Below are 18,250 nucleotides of genomic sequence, written 5' to 3'. Positions count from 1 at the left end.
TTAATAAATATAGCATTGCATGAAGCTGTACGGTGTATTCAGGAAAAGGCACAAACATGGGGATACTCGAGATGAGGCTGCAAACTGGGATGGGGAAGAGCGTGGGTAAGCTCTGCATGCCACACTGACAAGTTCCTGTAGACAGGAGGGTACAATTAATAATTTTCAAAATCAGGAAAGAAAGAAATTATCATTATATTCAACAAGATAACCTTGGCTAGCCTGGAGGGAACAGAGACTGGTGAAAAGAGAGACGGAAACATCGGGAGGCTCTTTCCATAAAAAATAGGTACAAAGATGTGGGCTAGCAGTGAAATAAAAAAGCCAAACTGAACCAAACAAACTGTGGACTTGGAGAATATGTGTTTTCTGCTCATCTCATGAGGCAGGATGGAGAAAATCTGTACAGGGAGCTATTTCTGGCAGGGAACCTGCCACTTGCTTGGAATGACTGGGTCAAACGCAGGTGACCAGGAATGCACCAGGAGGGTAAAGTGTGCTGCTGCAGCTCAGTCTCTACTTGGTGGAAGGGAAGTGTGCAGGGTACTGAGAGGGAACCAATGTGTTCTCTGCTCTTAGACCTCTTAGACAAAGAATAAACTGTGTGCAAGGCCACTGCGGGGGGCGGGGGGGGCAGGGGGAGGAGAAGAGTGAGGGTAATGATGGCTAACATTTGCTGAGTGCTTATTCTGTGCAAGGCATCATTCTTTTAAGTTATACATCTGTGCCTCAATCACCCAAATATGATAGCTGGTACTATTTTGCCCATTTTAAAGATGGGGGAATGGAGAAATGGAAAGATCACATAATCTGCTCAAGGTTAAGCAATTAAAACATGAGTAGTACACCAGCAATCTGAAGGCAGACTGTCTAATTCCAGAGTCTACACTCTTAAACACAAATGAAAAATCTAAGCAGAAATGACGGTGTTAATCCCAGTCCATGCTGAAGGGCAGCCTGGTTTCATTGATCCGCAGCGACCCAGGTGGGGAAGTCTATGAGACTCCATTAGAACAAGGTCCTTTGAGATCCGAGAAGCTAGTATCTTGTTCCCCCCCAAATTCTTCCAGCAAGTCCTTCAGGAGTTCCCAGAACAACCAACCTAAACTCGACACATCAAGGGAAGGGCAATTTTCAGGGGAAACTGGGACCCAGTCAAGCTTCTTGAAATATCAGGAAAACAGAAATGACAATTCCTCTGGGGTCCCTGAGAGCAGGCCCTTTCTGCTGGACTGGAAATGGAACTTAATCACAGGATGAGTCATAAAGAGTTTTAAAGTTGAGAATAATGACCTTCAGTATGAATTCACAGCCCTCCCTCTTCACTGTCATAAATAAAAGTCATATATTTTATATTACAAATGTAGGTATTTTGGTATGACACTGTCTGAATTAGGATTTACTTTTTCCCAAAGTTCAAGATCATTTTAATGTTATTTTAATGTTTTATGTAATTTGCCTGTTGTTATTTTACGTCATGACTCTAAAAGGCCAGAAATCGAGAATCAGTACCAAAGCAGCAATCTGAGCTGTATTAGACAATTTTAAATCTTAAACTCTATTGTTTAATACTCTTTTTTTTAAAAAGATTTTATTTATTCATGAGAGACACACAGAGAGAGAGAGAGAGAAAGAGAGAGAGAGAGAGGCAGAGACACAGGCGGAGGGAGAAGCAGGCTCCATGCAGGTAGCCCAATGTGGGACTCGACCCCGGGTCTCCAGGATCACACCCTGGACCAAAGGCAGGCGCTAAACCGCTGAGCCACCGGGCTGCCCCTAGACTCTTTGTTTTAATCTTCGAATTCAGGCTTAAAAGTGAACCTGTTCAATCCTAGGAGAGCGCTGGCTACCTCAGTCAAGTCTCTAAGGCCTATGAGCCCAAATAGAAGATGAATTTCCTCTGTAAAGAAGGTGCCACCTTAAATTTGCATTTTTTCAGAGCCTCACATTACACTGACCTCTTTGAACAATGCAGAACTGTTTGGGAAAGACACTTGAAATAACTTAAATGAATGTAGTTTTGAATGCCAAAAAGAGTCCACCTGACAGAAAGCAGTGAAAAGAGAAACAAAGAAAACAATGCGGACTTAGTTCGCATTCCTCGGGGGACATATGACCTCACAATTTCTAATGCTGGAAATTTTTGCAAACAAGCCTTTCAAAGATCACTTTATAAAGGGATAATGTTATATTTTCCAAAAATGCATAATCTGAATTTAATCATGAGGCAATATCAAACCAACCCAAACCAACAGACATTCTACAAAATAAATGGCTGGGAACTCTTCAAAACTATGTAAGAGATAAAATAAGGCTGAGGAACTCTCCCAGATTAAAGCAGATTCGGGAGTCCTGACAACAAAATGCCTTGTGACACTCGTTTGAATCTTAGAGCAGAAAAGGGACATTAATGTTTCTTTGGAGGGTAGCCTCAGCTTCTTTTGTCTCCTAAACAAACAAAATCCCAGAACTCCCTCCATTATAATGAAAACAATCTCTACGAAGCAAACTATGATATTTCTCGAAGAAAAAAAAAATTTTTTTGGCCAGGATATTGGCACACATGATCTTGAAAGTCAGTATATGTATATTTTAGATCCAAAATGTTTTGTAAGTATAAAAGTAAGATTTGTGTTTAAGCATATCCTTAAAAATTCATTTTGTCCTTAAAAAAATTTTTATTTTGTCCTTAAAACATATTTTCAAAAGTAAGGTTGATATACTTTACTTTGTCAACTTTGCTGCTTCCTGGCTGTTTTCAAGGGTATTTTCAAAGGAAGAGCCAGTGTCTTAACTCAGTAATAAATGCACATGTAATCCTTCCAAATGATGTTGAATCTGAAATATCTACTATAATTATAATACCTGACAAACAGAAGAAGAATAATCCCACCTTGTCTGTATCAGGCCTTTTAAAAGCAATGAGATCAAGTGTGTATTTTGCATGATTACTGTAAAAGCTGGCATGGCTTACACTTGTTTACAATGCATTTTACTACCATGAGTGTGGGTTATAAAAGCACCCAAAGTATATGAACCAAACATTGAAAACAAAATCGGCATGGGGATGAACCATTAAAAATGAACTGCACAATGATTAAAAAGTGTACAACTTCAGCATATTCACTATTGTTAATGCAATCACATTCCAAGTACTTCCATTCTTGGCAGAGCTTACAAACACTGGTGCCAGAAAACATTATTCTTTTTCAAAACATTAACTCCATATTCAAAATTCAGACAGCGCTGAGTCTTAAAATCTCTTGGCATAGGTTTTAATAACTAATTGGTTAATGAAAAAAATCGAGTTGGATAAGCTAAAGCTATTCAGCTATTTCAGCCACACATGTAATTGTTAGAGCCATCAAAGATGGGAATTTCAAAGAGGTATTCCAGAACATATATTCCTCACTGCTGCCTTTCAGGGAGTACTTTCCGCAACCACCGCCAACCCAGACAAGTGTTGTGGATCCTGGGACCCTGTGCCAACACTAGGGTTCTCCCCCTACAGGCATGCCAGGTCCTGTGGCTACACTGGCTGCAAAGATGCCTCCTACTCTCCCAGGGAACTGGGCAACAGCCCACAGAAACACCCACCCTGAGCCTGAGCCTGAGCCCAGGATGCCAAAGCCCTTCTACCTCTACCTCTTCCTCCTCCCCCTCTTCCTTTGCAGATGCCTGCGTTTCTTAGGGAGGTTCAAAGTGACCAGGAGACTATTTTAATTATTATTTAAAATATTGGTCTAGTCAGTTTTGGGGGTCAAAGGAAATCTATTCGTTCCTTATTAAGAAATATTAACATATGTTTGTTAAAGAAAAAATAGAAAGTAGAGAGAAGATATAACAATACCAGTAGGGTAACCCTTCTAAATTCTCACTTCAAGATTCTGCTAAAGTTATGTTGTCTTGGGGCACCTGGGTGGCTCAGTGGTTGAGCGTCTGCCTTTGGCTCAGGTTGTGATCCTGGCATCTTGGAATCGAGTCCTGCATCAGGCTCCCCACAGTGAGCCTGCTTCTCCCTCTGCCTATGTGTCTGCCTCTCTCTCTGTGTCGTTCATGAATAAATAAATAAAATCTAAAAAAAAAAAAGTTGTGTGGTCTTATTTTATTCAAGGTTTTTTTTTCCTATTGTTATAACACTAGTGTATATTCATATTTTACCTAACACTGTGTATCATAAGCAGCTTTCTATGTCAATAGTCTTTTACACAAATAGGTGGTTCATATGCTAAGTAACTATAACATGTTTTAGTCAACTGGTTCTTGGTCATTGAACCTGTTGATTTGCTTTTTTTTTCTTTAATATTTTATTTATTTATTTATGACAGACACAGAGAGAGAGGCAGAAGCAGAGGCAGAGGGAGAAGCAGGCTCCATGCAGGGAGCCCGACATGGGACTCCATCCAGGGTCTCCAGGATCATGCCCTGAGCTGAAGGTGGTGCTAAACCGCTGGGCCACCGGGGCTGCCCTTGATTCGCTTTTTTAAAAAACCATTTATTCACTAAGTATATCTACTACATTCAAATCACTGGATTAAATATTATAAGTACATGCGTATGAATTAGTGGTTCCTCTCACAATGCTATGCAAAACTACAAAAGACACAAACATATATTTTATAGCACACAGAGCTATGCATGTATACACTTTCTATATCTAGCGCTAAGCATTTAATTTTTAAAAAAATATTCTTACAGGATGAAAATATCCTAATTTTCTCACCAGGTATTTCTTTTATTGCTAATCTCTCTTACCTTTGCCTGCTGGGTTTGTCTTAGCATGACTGATCAGGAAATCTTTAAAGTAGTCACAAAAGAAAAATTCTGAGCATCATTAAATATTTTATCTTAAGAATATCCCTAGCCAAAAATATTAACTGTACCTGCATTTTGAACAAAACTGCTGTATGATGTAATATTGGGCTGAGAATTTGTTGGGGTTTTCTTTGAGTGGTGGGACTGGAGCAGAGCAGCAGACATCTGGAAACAGAGGTCTTAGAGCCACAAAGACATGGATATAAATCCTCCTTCCATCCCTTAACTAGCTGTGTGATCTTTGGCATATTACTCAAAAACAAAAACAAAAAAACTCAACTCACTGTGCTTTAGTTTCCCTATTTGCAGAAAGGAGTTAATAACACCTCCAAGGTGGATGTGAGGATTCCAGAAAGTCTATATAAGGGTCAAGCATGTGCCTGGCATAAAACAGACACTGAATATATTTATTTCTACAATGAGCATACATTTGGTTTTTGAAAGATAAGCCTAACTAGTATGTAGAAAAAATATAAAGAGAAAAATTAATTTACTCGGCTTTACCACTACAGGTGACTTGTAATTCATGACTCAGTTCCTAGCGAAGGGTTTGAGTCTTGACAATTCGGGAATCTAGAAATGTAAAGGTCAGTGCCCTGAAGCCGACCAGGATCACCTCAGAACCTAGCTCCCACTATGTAATTAATCCCACGCTTTCCCTCTTTTCTGTATATGCGTGAATATACATCGGAGATGATAAAGAAAACTCACGATGTGGTAAAGTCACACCCATTCTCCAATCCTGCTCTGGGATGACTTCCTCCCCTTTTTAGTTCTTCTCACCTCGCCTCTGATTTGAGACAGCCTGAAAGCAAGAGAGAAGACTACTCTGCTGCTCTGTTGGCAGGTGGAATTAACTGCTCATCTTCCAGGAAAGTAGACGTTCCCCAGGAGACACCAGTGTGGGAAAGCCATTTCTGGCCTCGCAGTGTTTTGCCTCCCGTCCTACAGGCAGGCCCTGACACTCAATCCTCTCCTCTGAATGTGACTAACATTTCCTGGCTGGTGAGGGATTCCCTGAAGAGTGCTTCCACAAATTAACACACATGTGGTCACCAGTAAGCATCCTCAGGGGCCTTAAGCATCCCTTGAATTCCCATCTTTCCCATTTTTTGTTTGTTTTAAGTAAAGATTTTATTTATTTATTTGAGAGACAGAGAGCGCGAGCACGCATGAGTGGGGAGGGCCAGAGGCAGAGGGAGAAGCACACTCCCTGCTGAGCCCAGAGCCCCACTAGGGGCTGATCCCCAGACCCCGAGATCATGACCTGAGCTGAAGTCAGATGCTTCACCAACTGAGCCACCCAGGTGCCCCTCATTCTTTCCATCTGAATCAAACTGGAGTTCAAGAGCTGCAAACGATGATCTGAAATCAACTATATGCTGTCAAAGCAATTCAGCTATCATTAAAATAGACATAATATTCCCAGGGTACAAAAATCTTAGATTTCTTTTTTCTTCCCAGGGGCTAGATAAGCACAGACCCCTGAATGGTCTGCTGGCTAGTCTGGGCCTCCACGCTGGGAGGAGGCACCAGGGGAGAGGAGACACATCTGCATGGAAAGGTAAAGACAGCATTGAAAGTTGTGTGTGTTTGAGAAATTGCCTGTAGAGCTAGTAGACAGACAAAACCTGTATCATATCTGGAATTGTACACAGAGAGAATTTCAGAAAACCTCTAACCTGTATATAAGATTTTCTTTATTTTTGAATTGTCTAAACTCAAGCTGTCTTCTTGGACTTGGGAACGCAGGGTCACTGTCACGGTGACTTCAGACTCCAGTGTACTAACTGTACACCCCAAAGCACACAAAAGCTTGATTTCAAAAGATTATTTTGGAAACTGTCCTCTGCATTTGCTGCTCCCTTAACCCAGAAAACTCTGACCTCAGACACTGTATACACAGTCCATTCCCTCAAGTCATTCGGATCTCTCCTCAAATGTGCCCGTACTGGGGAAGTTTTCCTGACCAGCCCATTTGAAGTAGTTACAAACCCATTCAAAACCAGGCTCTGTACAGCCTTAGGATGCCTTATTTTTCTTATTTTTCTTTCTCACTACCTCTCATATTATAGATTCATTTGATTTTCCATCTCCCCTCCCTATAGATGCAAGCTCCAAGATGGAATAACTCTGTTTTTTTCACTGCTGCATCCCACAGAGTTCCTGAATACACAATCACTGTTCAATAAATATTTGTCACATGAGTGAATGACTTGTAGATGTTGTAGCCAAATGCCATACATCTCCAATTCTCTGCCCAGCAAGATACAAACCCAAACAAAGCTCCTAGGACACACACAAGGCTAACACTAAATCTCCTTAGATGTCTTTGTTGCAGCTTATGAAGCAAGTGTATCCATGAGAGCTACCCTAAGAGTTTACAAAAAGCAAGCTTCTCTTCTAATCTTCCCAGGCTATCATACTAATCAACACACAACCTGCCCTCCCTCCCAAGTTTCAAATTATTTCATGCTCACAGATACCTAGATCTCCTTTCTTACCATACTGATCGGAATTGCTGGTGAAGAGAAGGTAGTCAGAAGCACAGGTCTGGGATTCAATATCCAAATCCCCTAACCTCAGAATCAGTGTCTTTCCTTTTGGCACTCGGAGAGTCTTTTCACAAACCGTGTGATTGGGGTAAGTCCCTGGATAATTCTTAGACGTCATGGTGCCACTGTCCTGATAGGTCACTATGTGCCCACAGCCATCACCTGGTTGAAAAAAAAGAGAGAGAGAGAATTAAAGGAATGAAATTAATTCTTACTGAGGATTGAGAGAGTCTAGTGTAATCTCCAAGTCACGTATTTTATTCCTTCTTTGCAGAGGGAAAAGCGAAAGAAAAAAGAAGAAAGAAGAAAGAAGAAGAAGAAAGAAAGAAAGAAAGAAAGAAAGAAAGAAAGAAAGAAAGAAAGAAAGAAAGAAAGAAAGAAGAAAAGAAAGAAAGAAAGAAAGAAAGAAAGAAAGAAAGAAAGAAAGAAAGAATAAAAGAAGGTTAATTTTTTGAATTTCAGGTAATTTTATCTTGTTCCCCAGTATATTTATTATTTTTTTAAAGATTTATTTATTTATTTGACAGAGAGAGAGAGAGACAGCACAAGCAGGGCAAGCAGCAGAGGGAGAGGGAGAAGCAGATTCCCCACAGAAGGCCCCATTTTAACAACTGATGTGAGAAGAAATTTTAATAAGAGAGAACCAATAACTTCTTTCTGGGAATGTTTTCCCACCAAATAAGGGCTTTCCCCCTATCATTTAAGGAGTGAGATGAATTAGAAGCTGTAGAAAGAGGCAGATATAGAATTTGATCTTCCAAGTACCCCATTTACCTTTATTGAACTTAATCATAATACTGTCAAATCGCCATGATCTCACTAAAGGATTTCTATTGCTGTCAGTTACAACCCCAAATGCATTTTTATTCTTTCTACTGGGTACATTGTCTGTTTTCTTTATAAATTCAGTACAATAAACAAATTATTTAATAATAATAATAAAAACTGGACAGAGAGCCCCACGTGAGGCTCAAACCCATGACCCTGAGATCATAACCTGAGCCGAGGGCAGACGCTTAGCGGACTGAGCCACCCACAGGTGGCCCTTGATTCCCAGTTTAATCTGAATATTTTTGACCAAAATGTTTCATATATTAAAATGGAAAGCCCTTAGCAAACACATTGCTTAATCATACTACTTTTTCTAATCATCTCTTTTTTCTACCCATGGAGATGCACAGTGGGCCCTTGGCATTCACAGCTTTGCCATTTGTGGTTTTAGCAAGCCAATGGCGTGCAATAATCTTGCACGGTGGAGAAAATAATCGTACTTATTTCAGAGGGTCACTGTATTGTTAAACAAGAGAATGAGAGGAGAATGAGAACCTGTCATCCAGCTGCAGGCTTCCAGCTGTTCGACATTCACATCGCAGTGAATGATAGTCGTGGATCTGAAGGTTCCTGAGAGACCCAGAATGTGTCATTAAGAGAATGTCGAGGATCCAGTGCCTCGAGTGCTTGGCACATACCAGACCTAGTACTGCTGGAGACACAAAAAAGCAGCAATGGTGTCTTCACAGAGCTCAGAGCGAAACAGGAGACAGTCCCATGTTCAGCTAACTATAATACCGGGTGCTGTGTGCCATATAGGAGCTTAAAGTGCTGAGAAAGGCAGGAAAAACTGTATTTCAGTGAATTATCACCACTTCACTAAAATAAGAAATTTTCTTAAGATTTTTTTGACCAACACGTTGCTCCAATAGATTAAAGTGACTAAGTCACTCACTCAAATATCTTAATGTCATGCACAGCTGGGTGGGCCGCAAGGTAATTGAGCACACAGGGCAATGAAGTTGGCATTCAAGTTGCCAAATTCCTGTGGCTAGTATTGCTTCACATTAAAGCGAGTATTTCTGCCCCCAACTAGAGGGAGAGAAAGCAGAAATTGGTTGAAGAAGGAATTCTCTGAATAATAAAACAAGGCCTCTGCATCCCAAAGTCTCCCCCAGAGAAGCCCCAACTTGGGCATACGAGAATCTGAAGCCCAGGGCAGCCTTCTTCCTCCTCCAGCCTCTTCCTGAGTTAGAGGAGGATTGGCCTGGGGCTTTCCTTTATCCCACTCTTTTCTGACCCTGAGGCTTACAGCCCAAATGATAATGGAAGCTAGGTAAAATAAGAAAAAATAATAATACATAAAATAAAATTGTGAGGGATGGATGGGGTGGGCACAGAACTCCAGAAGCTACCCCATCTCAGCAGACAAGTCTAAGGAGAGGAATCCACCTATAATCCAGAAACTGCCACAAGATTCCCAGCAGCTACGGCCAGGTGGACGGATAGGGGATAGAGTTAACTTTACCAAGTGATGGGTTACAGAATACAGCAAAAATGTAGATGGACACTAAGATAAAACTACTGTGACACCTGCACGTCTAGGGAGAAGCAGCTTTGGAATTTATATGTTAGACCATAGTGACCCATAGAAGTTTTTGAGAAGGGAGATGATGAAAGAAGTATTTTTTAAAAAGATGATCAACCCAGTTGGGCAATGCTACAGGACCTAGAATGTAGGGAGAATCCAGATAAGAGCAGTACAAGGGTGAGGAATGGGGCAGCTGGAAAGGGAAAGGAAAGGAAAACAGAGAAATTCACAACAATAAAAGAAACCAACAGCTCAGGAAACGACAGCCGTTGGTGGGGATGTAGAGAAAGGGGAGCCCTCTTACGCTGTTGGTGGGAACGCAAACTGGTGCAGCCACTCTGGAAAACAGTATGGAAGGTCCTCAAAAAGTTAAAAATAGAACTACCCTGGGGTACCTGGGTGGCTCAGTCAGTTAAGCATCTGACTCTTCATTTTGGCTCAGGTCATGATCTTGGGGGTCCTGAGATTGAGCCCTGAGTTGAGCTCCACCCTGGGTGTGGAGCCTGCTTAGGATTCTCTCTCTTCCTCTGCTCCTCCCCCTACTTGCACTCCCCTCCCCCCACTCTCTTGGATAAAGAAATAAATAGATCTTAAAAAACAAAACAAAGCACAGAACTACCCCATGACCCAGCAATTGCACTACTTAGGTATTTAACCAAAGAATACAAATAGTTTTTTGAAGGCACCTGCACCCCACTGTTTATAGCAGCAATGTCTACAATAGCCAAAATATTGAAGGAGCCCAGATGTCCACCAACTGAAGAATGGATAAAGAAGATGTGCTACACACACACACACACACACACACACACACACACACAGGAGTATGACTCAGTTATCATAAAATTGAAACCTTGCCATTTTGCAACAGCATGAATGGAACCAGAAGGTATTATGCTGAGTGAAACAAGTCAGTCAGACAAAGTCAAGTACCATATAATTTCACTCATCTGTGGAATTTAAGAAACAAAATAGATGAACACAGTGGAAGGGAAGGAGAAATACAATAAGATAAAAACAGAAAGGGAGACAAATAATAACAGACTCTTACCTCTAGGAAACAAAGTGAGGGTTGCTAGAGGGGAGGCAGCAAGGGGATAGGGTTCCTGGGGGATGGGCATTAAGGAGGGCACCTGATGTAATGAGCACTGGGTGTTATATGCCACTGATGAGTCACTAAATTCTACCCTTGAAACTAATAATACACTATATATTAGCTAACTTGTACTTAAATAAAATCTAAAAAAAAAAAAAAATCAACAGACTTGGATTTTGGTTTAATGGGGGAGACAGGATAAGGAAAAAAACCCACTGAAATTCTGAGTCCAGAAATGACTGGAGCACTAAGGCTAACATAGACGGGATGAAAAGCCCAAAGAGAGAGCAGGTTTGGGGGCAAAGGTCATAAGTCTAGTTAAGGTTGTGGTGACAGCTATATTTGGTGACCTCTTGGGCAGTGAGTACAAAATTATTGAAAATTATACTGGAGTGAAGCATGTGGTACAGAAGCACATAGTGCGCAGGGCTTTGATTTAAAATTTGAATTATTTGCTGCTTGTAAAGGGTTTAATTTAAAAATCCAATTTACAGTTTCTCTTGAAAACTGGAAGATATAGCAAGGATGCCAGCAGGCATTCTCATCGGCTAGTGACACAGTAGGTGCCCCTTTAGAGGAGAAAAATGCTCAGGCTCCCCATCAGATGCTCACCGTTCACTCCTGGGACATGTCCCCACCTGGGGAGGCAATGACCCCAAGCATGCTGACGGGGCACCAGTAGGGTACCTCGTGTACAAACGATCATGCACACAAATATGCACACAATCCTCCTTAAGCCACCAAGATATCACCTGGTCAAACATTTAAACACCTCTTTTCTTGTTACTGTGAAATTCTCTGCTTTCATAAGAAAAGAGAAAGTGAACTTCCTGGAAAGCACAGTGAAATATGGAATGAGGTGTAATTATATGTGAATCAACTTTTATATGATCATCATATTCTCGACTATATTTATTTATTTTTTCTCGACTATATTTAAGTGACAGATCATGACAAAGGAAAATCCCAGGGCGTCCCGTTTATTCAACCCTGTAATTATACTTTTTTCCAATCACTTTTACTCTAAAGCCCAAGAGGAAACTAATTTCAGGCAGGCGGTGAGTAGATTTGTCTTCAACACTCCCATCATCACTTTGCCTGGGGGATCTGTGCCTCCTTAGAGAAACTTCTCTTTTGCATTAACTATCAGAATGATACTCTACGAGTCTTTGTTCTGCCAAAAAAAAAAAAAAAAAACTGAAAGGAACTGCGGAATCCTGATTTATTAAAATGCCATCTGTCATCAGAAGGTTGTAATTTCACCCCTGCCTATGGAAGGAGACTATTCATGGACTTTTCTGTGGCAAGCACTAATATAATACACTTATTCTGTGGTATTAACTATGTCGGGAATTTCTACCCTCTTGTCCTCCCACAGTCTTGATGAACTCAAAAAATTGGATATAATAATAATACTGTCAGAGATACTTGAAAGTTGCTAAGAGAGTAGATCTTAAATGTTCTCACCACAGAAAAGAAATGGTGATCATGTGAGACGATGGAGAGGTTAACTAACATTACAGAGGTGATAATTTTGCAATACATAAGCATATCAGATCTACACATTGTAGACTTAACCTAATACAACATCCTATGTCAATTGTAGCTCAGTAAAGCTGGGGGGAAAAGGACCACAATTATGCCACAGGGGAGAATGGAGAACTAGGAGAAAATACTCACCATGTATCTGGAATGTATAAAGATGTGTGGAAAAAACAAAAAAAAGCAGATGTGTGCTAATGATCGACAGACAGTAGGGAGGCAATGATCTCATCCTAACACTCAGGTAGCTTACTCTCCTCACCTAACTCTGGTGAGGAATCACTGACAAGAACGATGACAAAAGTTATTTAAAAATCTATCAGTTCCTGTTCCATTTCTTGCGTATCGATGCCAATTTCCTGGTTGTGATTGGCAAGATAACCAGGTAAAGAGTACACTACATTTCTCTAGATGGTTTCTTGCAATTGTACACAATCCATAGTTATCTCAGAAAAAGTTTACAAACATCTGTCGATCTGGTTAAGTTTGGCTGACGGGGTGAAAATGAGGAGGCTTTCATCTTCTGTTTTATTCTTTTCTGTACTACTTGGATTCTGTTATTCTGTATAAACTGATGAAACTATCCTTCAATAAAATATTATACAAATTTGCACTGAAAAAATATATAGGGGATGGCAATCAATAAAGGAGGCTACTTTGATTTCTAAAAATCTCTCTGTACCAAATTCATTACCCATATTTTTCATATGTGCCTAGGGGAGCATGGGGTGCTATGTCTGAGGGGGCCTCTTACACATGCTCCAGTTTACAGATGAGAAAACACAATGTATATCGACTTTCCTTAAAACTACCTCACTGATTAAAAAAAAAAAAAAAAACTACCTCACTGATGGTGGCAACTTAGCAATGGTTCTAGGATTTAAACAAATTTTTTGCCTCTCTTCTATATTTGATGTTGTAACAAGTACTTGTGTTTGATCTTAAAAAAACATCTGTACTGCTGCCCTCTCAGACCTACCTTCCTGTGGATAATTTCATGGCATATTCTCCTAATCAAACAAACAGGTCCCTAATGGGAGGTAACTGACTCCTACAATGGTCATAAGCAGATGGAAAATGACTGGTAGAAGGTTGAAGAAGAACTCTGAAATGGCCTGGGGCATGTCCCTCTAAACTCACTAATGGATCCTGGCATGACCACAAGTAAGGTAATCAGATACTATGTGTCTCCAGGTAGGATAAAATGTGCTCTGTGCACCAATACCTGTGAACACGCTGGACAAAAAGCAAACCATGAATCAATAATCTATGCCAACTCTCATCAAGTCTTTAGGCCTAACTTCCAGGCTGTAGGAAATGCACAAGTTTTTTGACACCACAAGGACACCAGTAGCCCAACCTAGGCTGGGACATTCTAGGTGCAACCGACCAAGTTTCTTCAACAATGAAGCATATGAAGAAGCCTAAGAGGAAGTATGTATTTCAGATTAAAGGAAACAAATAACAACCAAATGAATCTTGTTTGAATCCTGATTTGAAAAACCAACCTTACAAATCCATTTAAAGAAGATAAGGGGAGTATTATCTTCTTTAAATGGTTTATCAGGTATATCAGGAAGGTGTTATTCATTTTATTAGGTGTGATCATGGTATTGAGGTTATGTAAGAAATATCTTTTTTTTATGGAGGCCTCCGGACATATCTGGGTTGAAATGACATGATGACATGAGGTCTGAGATTTGCCTTAAAATATGAGAATAAAAAAAAGGGAGGATGGAGGATAAGAAAAAAGAGATGGGGAGAGGTTGATGGTTGCTGTAGCTGGATAATTAGGGTGTACAGCTTTTTACAAAAACTATAACAAAAAGAAATGAAGGTCAGTCTTTAAGGAAAAAAATACAACCTTGGTTTGGAGGATTAAGCTCCACATGATGTTGGGAGGCCTGATGGGCAGTGAGCCACAGTGATGCAACGGTGTGGGGCAAGACAGCTAGATTCACTTGCCACCTCTCTAACGTCAGGGGACGGGGCGTGGAAATAAGGGGGAAGGAGGAAGCTTGGCCACAGGGAACTTGTCTACTCTTCAAAAGTGACTACTGTGCAATGTTTATCTTTTTCTTCCTTTGAACTATAATTTAATTGCCAAAGTGCCAAAGCACATGCACTGAACCATTCATCATTTCCTCTCTCCTTAGGCTGAAAGCTCCTTTCCTTTTCAGAATATGTGAAGGGTGGTCACTCCATGATGGGCTTGAAGCCTGGGGTTTGCTTAGAGTCAGAGCTGGTTTGTGAGACTGACCAAACCCCTTCTCAAAACATCTTACAAAAACAAAACTGGATGAAGTTTGGATTTTGGAAAAAGCTGTAAGTACTCAGTATTTTATCGCTCCCCGAGTGATCTCTACACAAAATTTAAGTATTTTAACTCTGAACATTTGGCAACAATCTAAATTAGAAAAGGTTGGTCAAGGGATCCCTGGGTGGCGCAGCGGTTTAGCGCCTGCCTTTGGCCCAGGGCGCGATCCTGGAGACCCGGGATCGAATCCCACGTCGGGCTACCGGTGCATGGAGCCTGCTTCTCCCTCTGCCTGTGTCTCTGCCTCTCTCTCTCTCTCTGTGACTATCATAAAATAAATAAAAATTTAAAAAAAAAAAAAAAGAAAAGGTTGGTCAAACTATGATATCTCTAAGCAATGTGATACCAAGGAAAAGTTAAAGTCATGTTTTAGAGTTCTACTTAATTTAAACACAGAAAATGGTGTGCCCATATAGATATAAAGGAAACGTGTGAAGTGCTATGATGGAGGATTACAAGTGATTTTCATTGTATTTACACATTTGTTTTCTAAACTCTTACAATATGAAAACATTACGTATAAATCAGAAAAATAAAATAATTAAAAATACCAAATTTACCTAATATTATCTGTAACATAGGCTACTTGAGCCTTAAGTCTTAGCCTTAAGGTATATAGACTGGAAGAAGTCGTTTTAAATCAATACTCCCTAACTGTCATTAAAAACTCACCCAATGGGGGCGCCTGGGGGCTCAGTAGTTGAGCATCTGCCTTCAGCTCAGGGAGTGATCCTGGGGTCTTGGGATTGAGTGCCACATCAGGCTCCCCTCAGGGAGCCTGCCTCTCCCTCTGCCTGTGTCTCTGCCTCTCTGTGTCTCTCATGAATAAATAGATAAAATCTTAAAACAACAACAAATAAGCTCACTCATTAAACAGGTGGGAACTTAGTATCAGGTAGTTCCCACTTAAAGAAGCTCACAGGCAAGAGGAGAGGAGTACGTTAACAGGTAATTCCTGAGAGTAAAGTGGCAGGTTCAAAACAGAGGTATGGGCTCAATATCTCTTCTCCAAATGCCTTGAAAGCATTTCTGTGCTTTTAATGTCAGCTGTTCCAGAAGTATGGATATACAAGGTATTTCCTAAACAAGCTTAAAACAAGTCCTAGATGCTTGTCTCCACACATCAACTGTTTATTTAGTCTACTCTAATTCCACCCACTAAGAAAGGAAAACAATAACTTCCTTAAAAGACTATTTCCCTTTGATAAGAAATCATGTTCCACTAACCGAAAAGTGAAATTGAGATATACCTGGTATGAACTAAGTTCTGGAAAACTACAAAGTATGATTTAGGCTTCATAAGAACACTTTCAACTGAATTGCACTTGTGGAAAATTGTTTGGATGACATGAAATAAATAGGGCAAAAATTCCTTTAAGATTATTAACTAATCCATACACTAAGACAACCTACTTCAAACCTTTTTAAAAACCATGACCCATGGTTAGAAGATAAATTTGGGGGCAGCCTGGATAGCTCAGCGGTTTAGCCCTGCTTTCGGCCCAGGGCATGAACCTGGAGACCCAGGATCGAGTCCCGCGTCGAGCTCCCTGCATGGAGCCTGCTTTTCCCTCTGCCTATGACTCTACCTCTCTGTTTCTCATGAATAAATAAATAAAATCTTTTAAAAAAGTAAAAAATAAACAATAGAACATAGATTTTGCATTACAATCTAAGCACACATGCATACACATATGCAGAAACAGAGAAAAGTTTAATGTTACGATTCTTTCTATCATATGTAACACACGGAGATACTTCCTATTCTGTTTCACTTTTTTAATTGAAAGCATGCTGGTTGTGTCAACCGAATTGATTTTATTGCTTACTGATGGGTCACAACCTGTAACCTGAGAAAGAGTGCTCTGAAATACCACAAGAGTGAAACCATTTCCAGAAACATGATTTCATTACAGTTGGATCCTTGCTCTTCTAATATTCAAGTTACAACAGGTCTCAATGCATATATCATCATCCACATGTGGGTGTGAGAAAATTTCTTCCCATGTCTAGGATCAAGTGAGCTCTTGATGACTACAATCTTCTCAACCACAAAGAGGAGCTTGCAATTATTACAGAGTTCTTTGTCTGATGGCAGTGTGAGCAGATTTCCCAAGGTATTACTAATTTCACTGTCCATCATAACTCTCCCATAAACTTTGCTCTTCTCCACCTGAGCTTAACTTCTTCACGCTGTTGCCTGACAAGGAATGAAAGAACCAGGACAGCAGGGACTACATGGTTCCATGAGAACAAAACTAGTAAGACAGAAGTTATGATGATAAAACTTCAATTATTCAAAATCTTTAGTTTTCTAGAAAAGAAAATGGATATTATGCTGAAAGAAGTTACAACTATAGACTCGAAGCATGAAGCACACGACCAAGTTCTGCAAAACTGTGGTAGAAGCTCTTTAAATCTGATTGTCACCACATATAAAAATAGATGCTAACGATATGACTAACAATCTAATGAAGAGGATACTTTTGCCTCAGCAGATGAAAGATATTTGGCAGTAAAATAAAAGGAAACACAAGGTACTTATTATGGTCAAAAGTCTCTCCATGTAAATTCTCAACACAGTGTTTCCTATCAGCTGAAAGAATCACTTAAAATAAATCCATTTGAATGCGTGGAAATGAAACAAGTCATTTCAAGAGGTCCCATCCAAGACTCCTTGCCGAATGTGAGAATGTTTCCATCAGGGCACCAAGACATCAAAAATTATAATGTTCACACAAGAAGCATCATTTATGCCTAATGGGAAAAAAAAATCTTGAAGCCTAATTTAACGCTACCCTTTAATGTGCTGTAAGTAAAAAACAGTGAGAACTCCATGGTTCTTGGTCACTCTCCATTCCTGTGACTCCTAAGGGAAAATTAAAGATCACTGACAGGGGCATAGGGGTGAGGGAAGAGGGTTTGCATACCTAGTGCTTTTCTAATTTTATAAATTATTTCCATATACTTGGGAAGTGACAGCACAGTGGTGACATGGGGTTCCTGCCCAGGACTGGCTGTGTGGCCTCAGGAGAGTTCCTTTACCTCTCCCAGCTACAATTCATCATCTGTAATATAGAGACAATGGCAATGTCTGATTTCTAGGGTTATCATGAGCATTGAGATAATGCTAGTAAAGTATTGAGCATAGAGACTAACATAGAATAAGAATTCAAAATATTTTAACTGCCATATTTTTATTTAAAACTACTATACAAAAAAATAAATAAAATAAAAAAATAAAACTACTATACATATTTAAGTCTCCAGAATATTGCTTTGGGTTAGCTGCCTCTGTCCAAATTCCCTCACTCGCTGGCTCTATGATCATAAGAAATTACCCATTTTCTGTGTATCCTTTTTCCTCATCTTTAAAAAGCCCAACCACAACCGGGCATGGTAAGGACATACGAGGCAGTGTTAAGAGCTGGAAGTAGCCAGAAACTCTAACTAGAATGCCCCCAGCCCCCAGTCTGTACCTAGGACCCACTAACTGCTGGGTAAGCATTCCCCAAAGTGGGCACTGTGCACTTGTGAGTGTTTGGGAGACTGAAAATTCAAGC

At 40.2% G+C, this 18,250-nt stretch overlaps 1 protein-coding gene across 2 annotated transcripts in view; it reads right to left on the bottom strand.

The window, feature by feature from the left end:
* The window catches only part of DCBLD1 (discoidin, CUB and LCCL domain containing 1), a 99,185-nt gene that overhangs the window by 69,639 nt on the left and 11,296 nt on the right, over nt 1-18,250 (bottom strand). For both annotated transcript variants that reach the window (XM_077900840.1, XM_077900848.1), the window contains exon 2: nt 7,320-7,532. In XM_077900840.1, the coding sequence (XP_077756966.1) occupies nt 7,320-7,532 (213 nt within the window). The remainder of the gene's footprint in view (nt 1-7,319; nt 7,533-18,250) is intronic.

This window comes from Canis aureus, chromosome 1 (assembly GCF_053574225.1).
Source record: "Canis aureus isolate CA01 chromosome 1, VMU_Caureus_v.1.0, whole genome shotgun sequence".
Taxonomy (NCBI): domain Eukaryota; kingdom Metazoa; phylum Chordata; class Mammalia; order Carnivora; family Canidae; genus Canis; species Canis aureus.
Note: the sequence above shows the minus strand (reverse complement) of the source record. Positions and strands in the feature narration are given on the sequence as shown.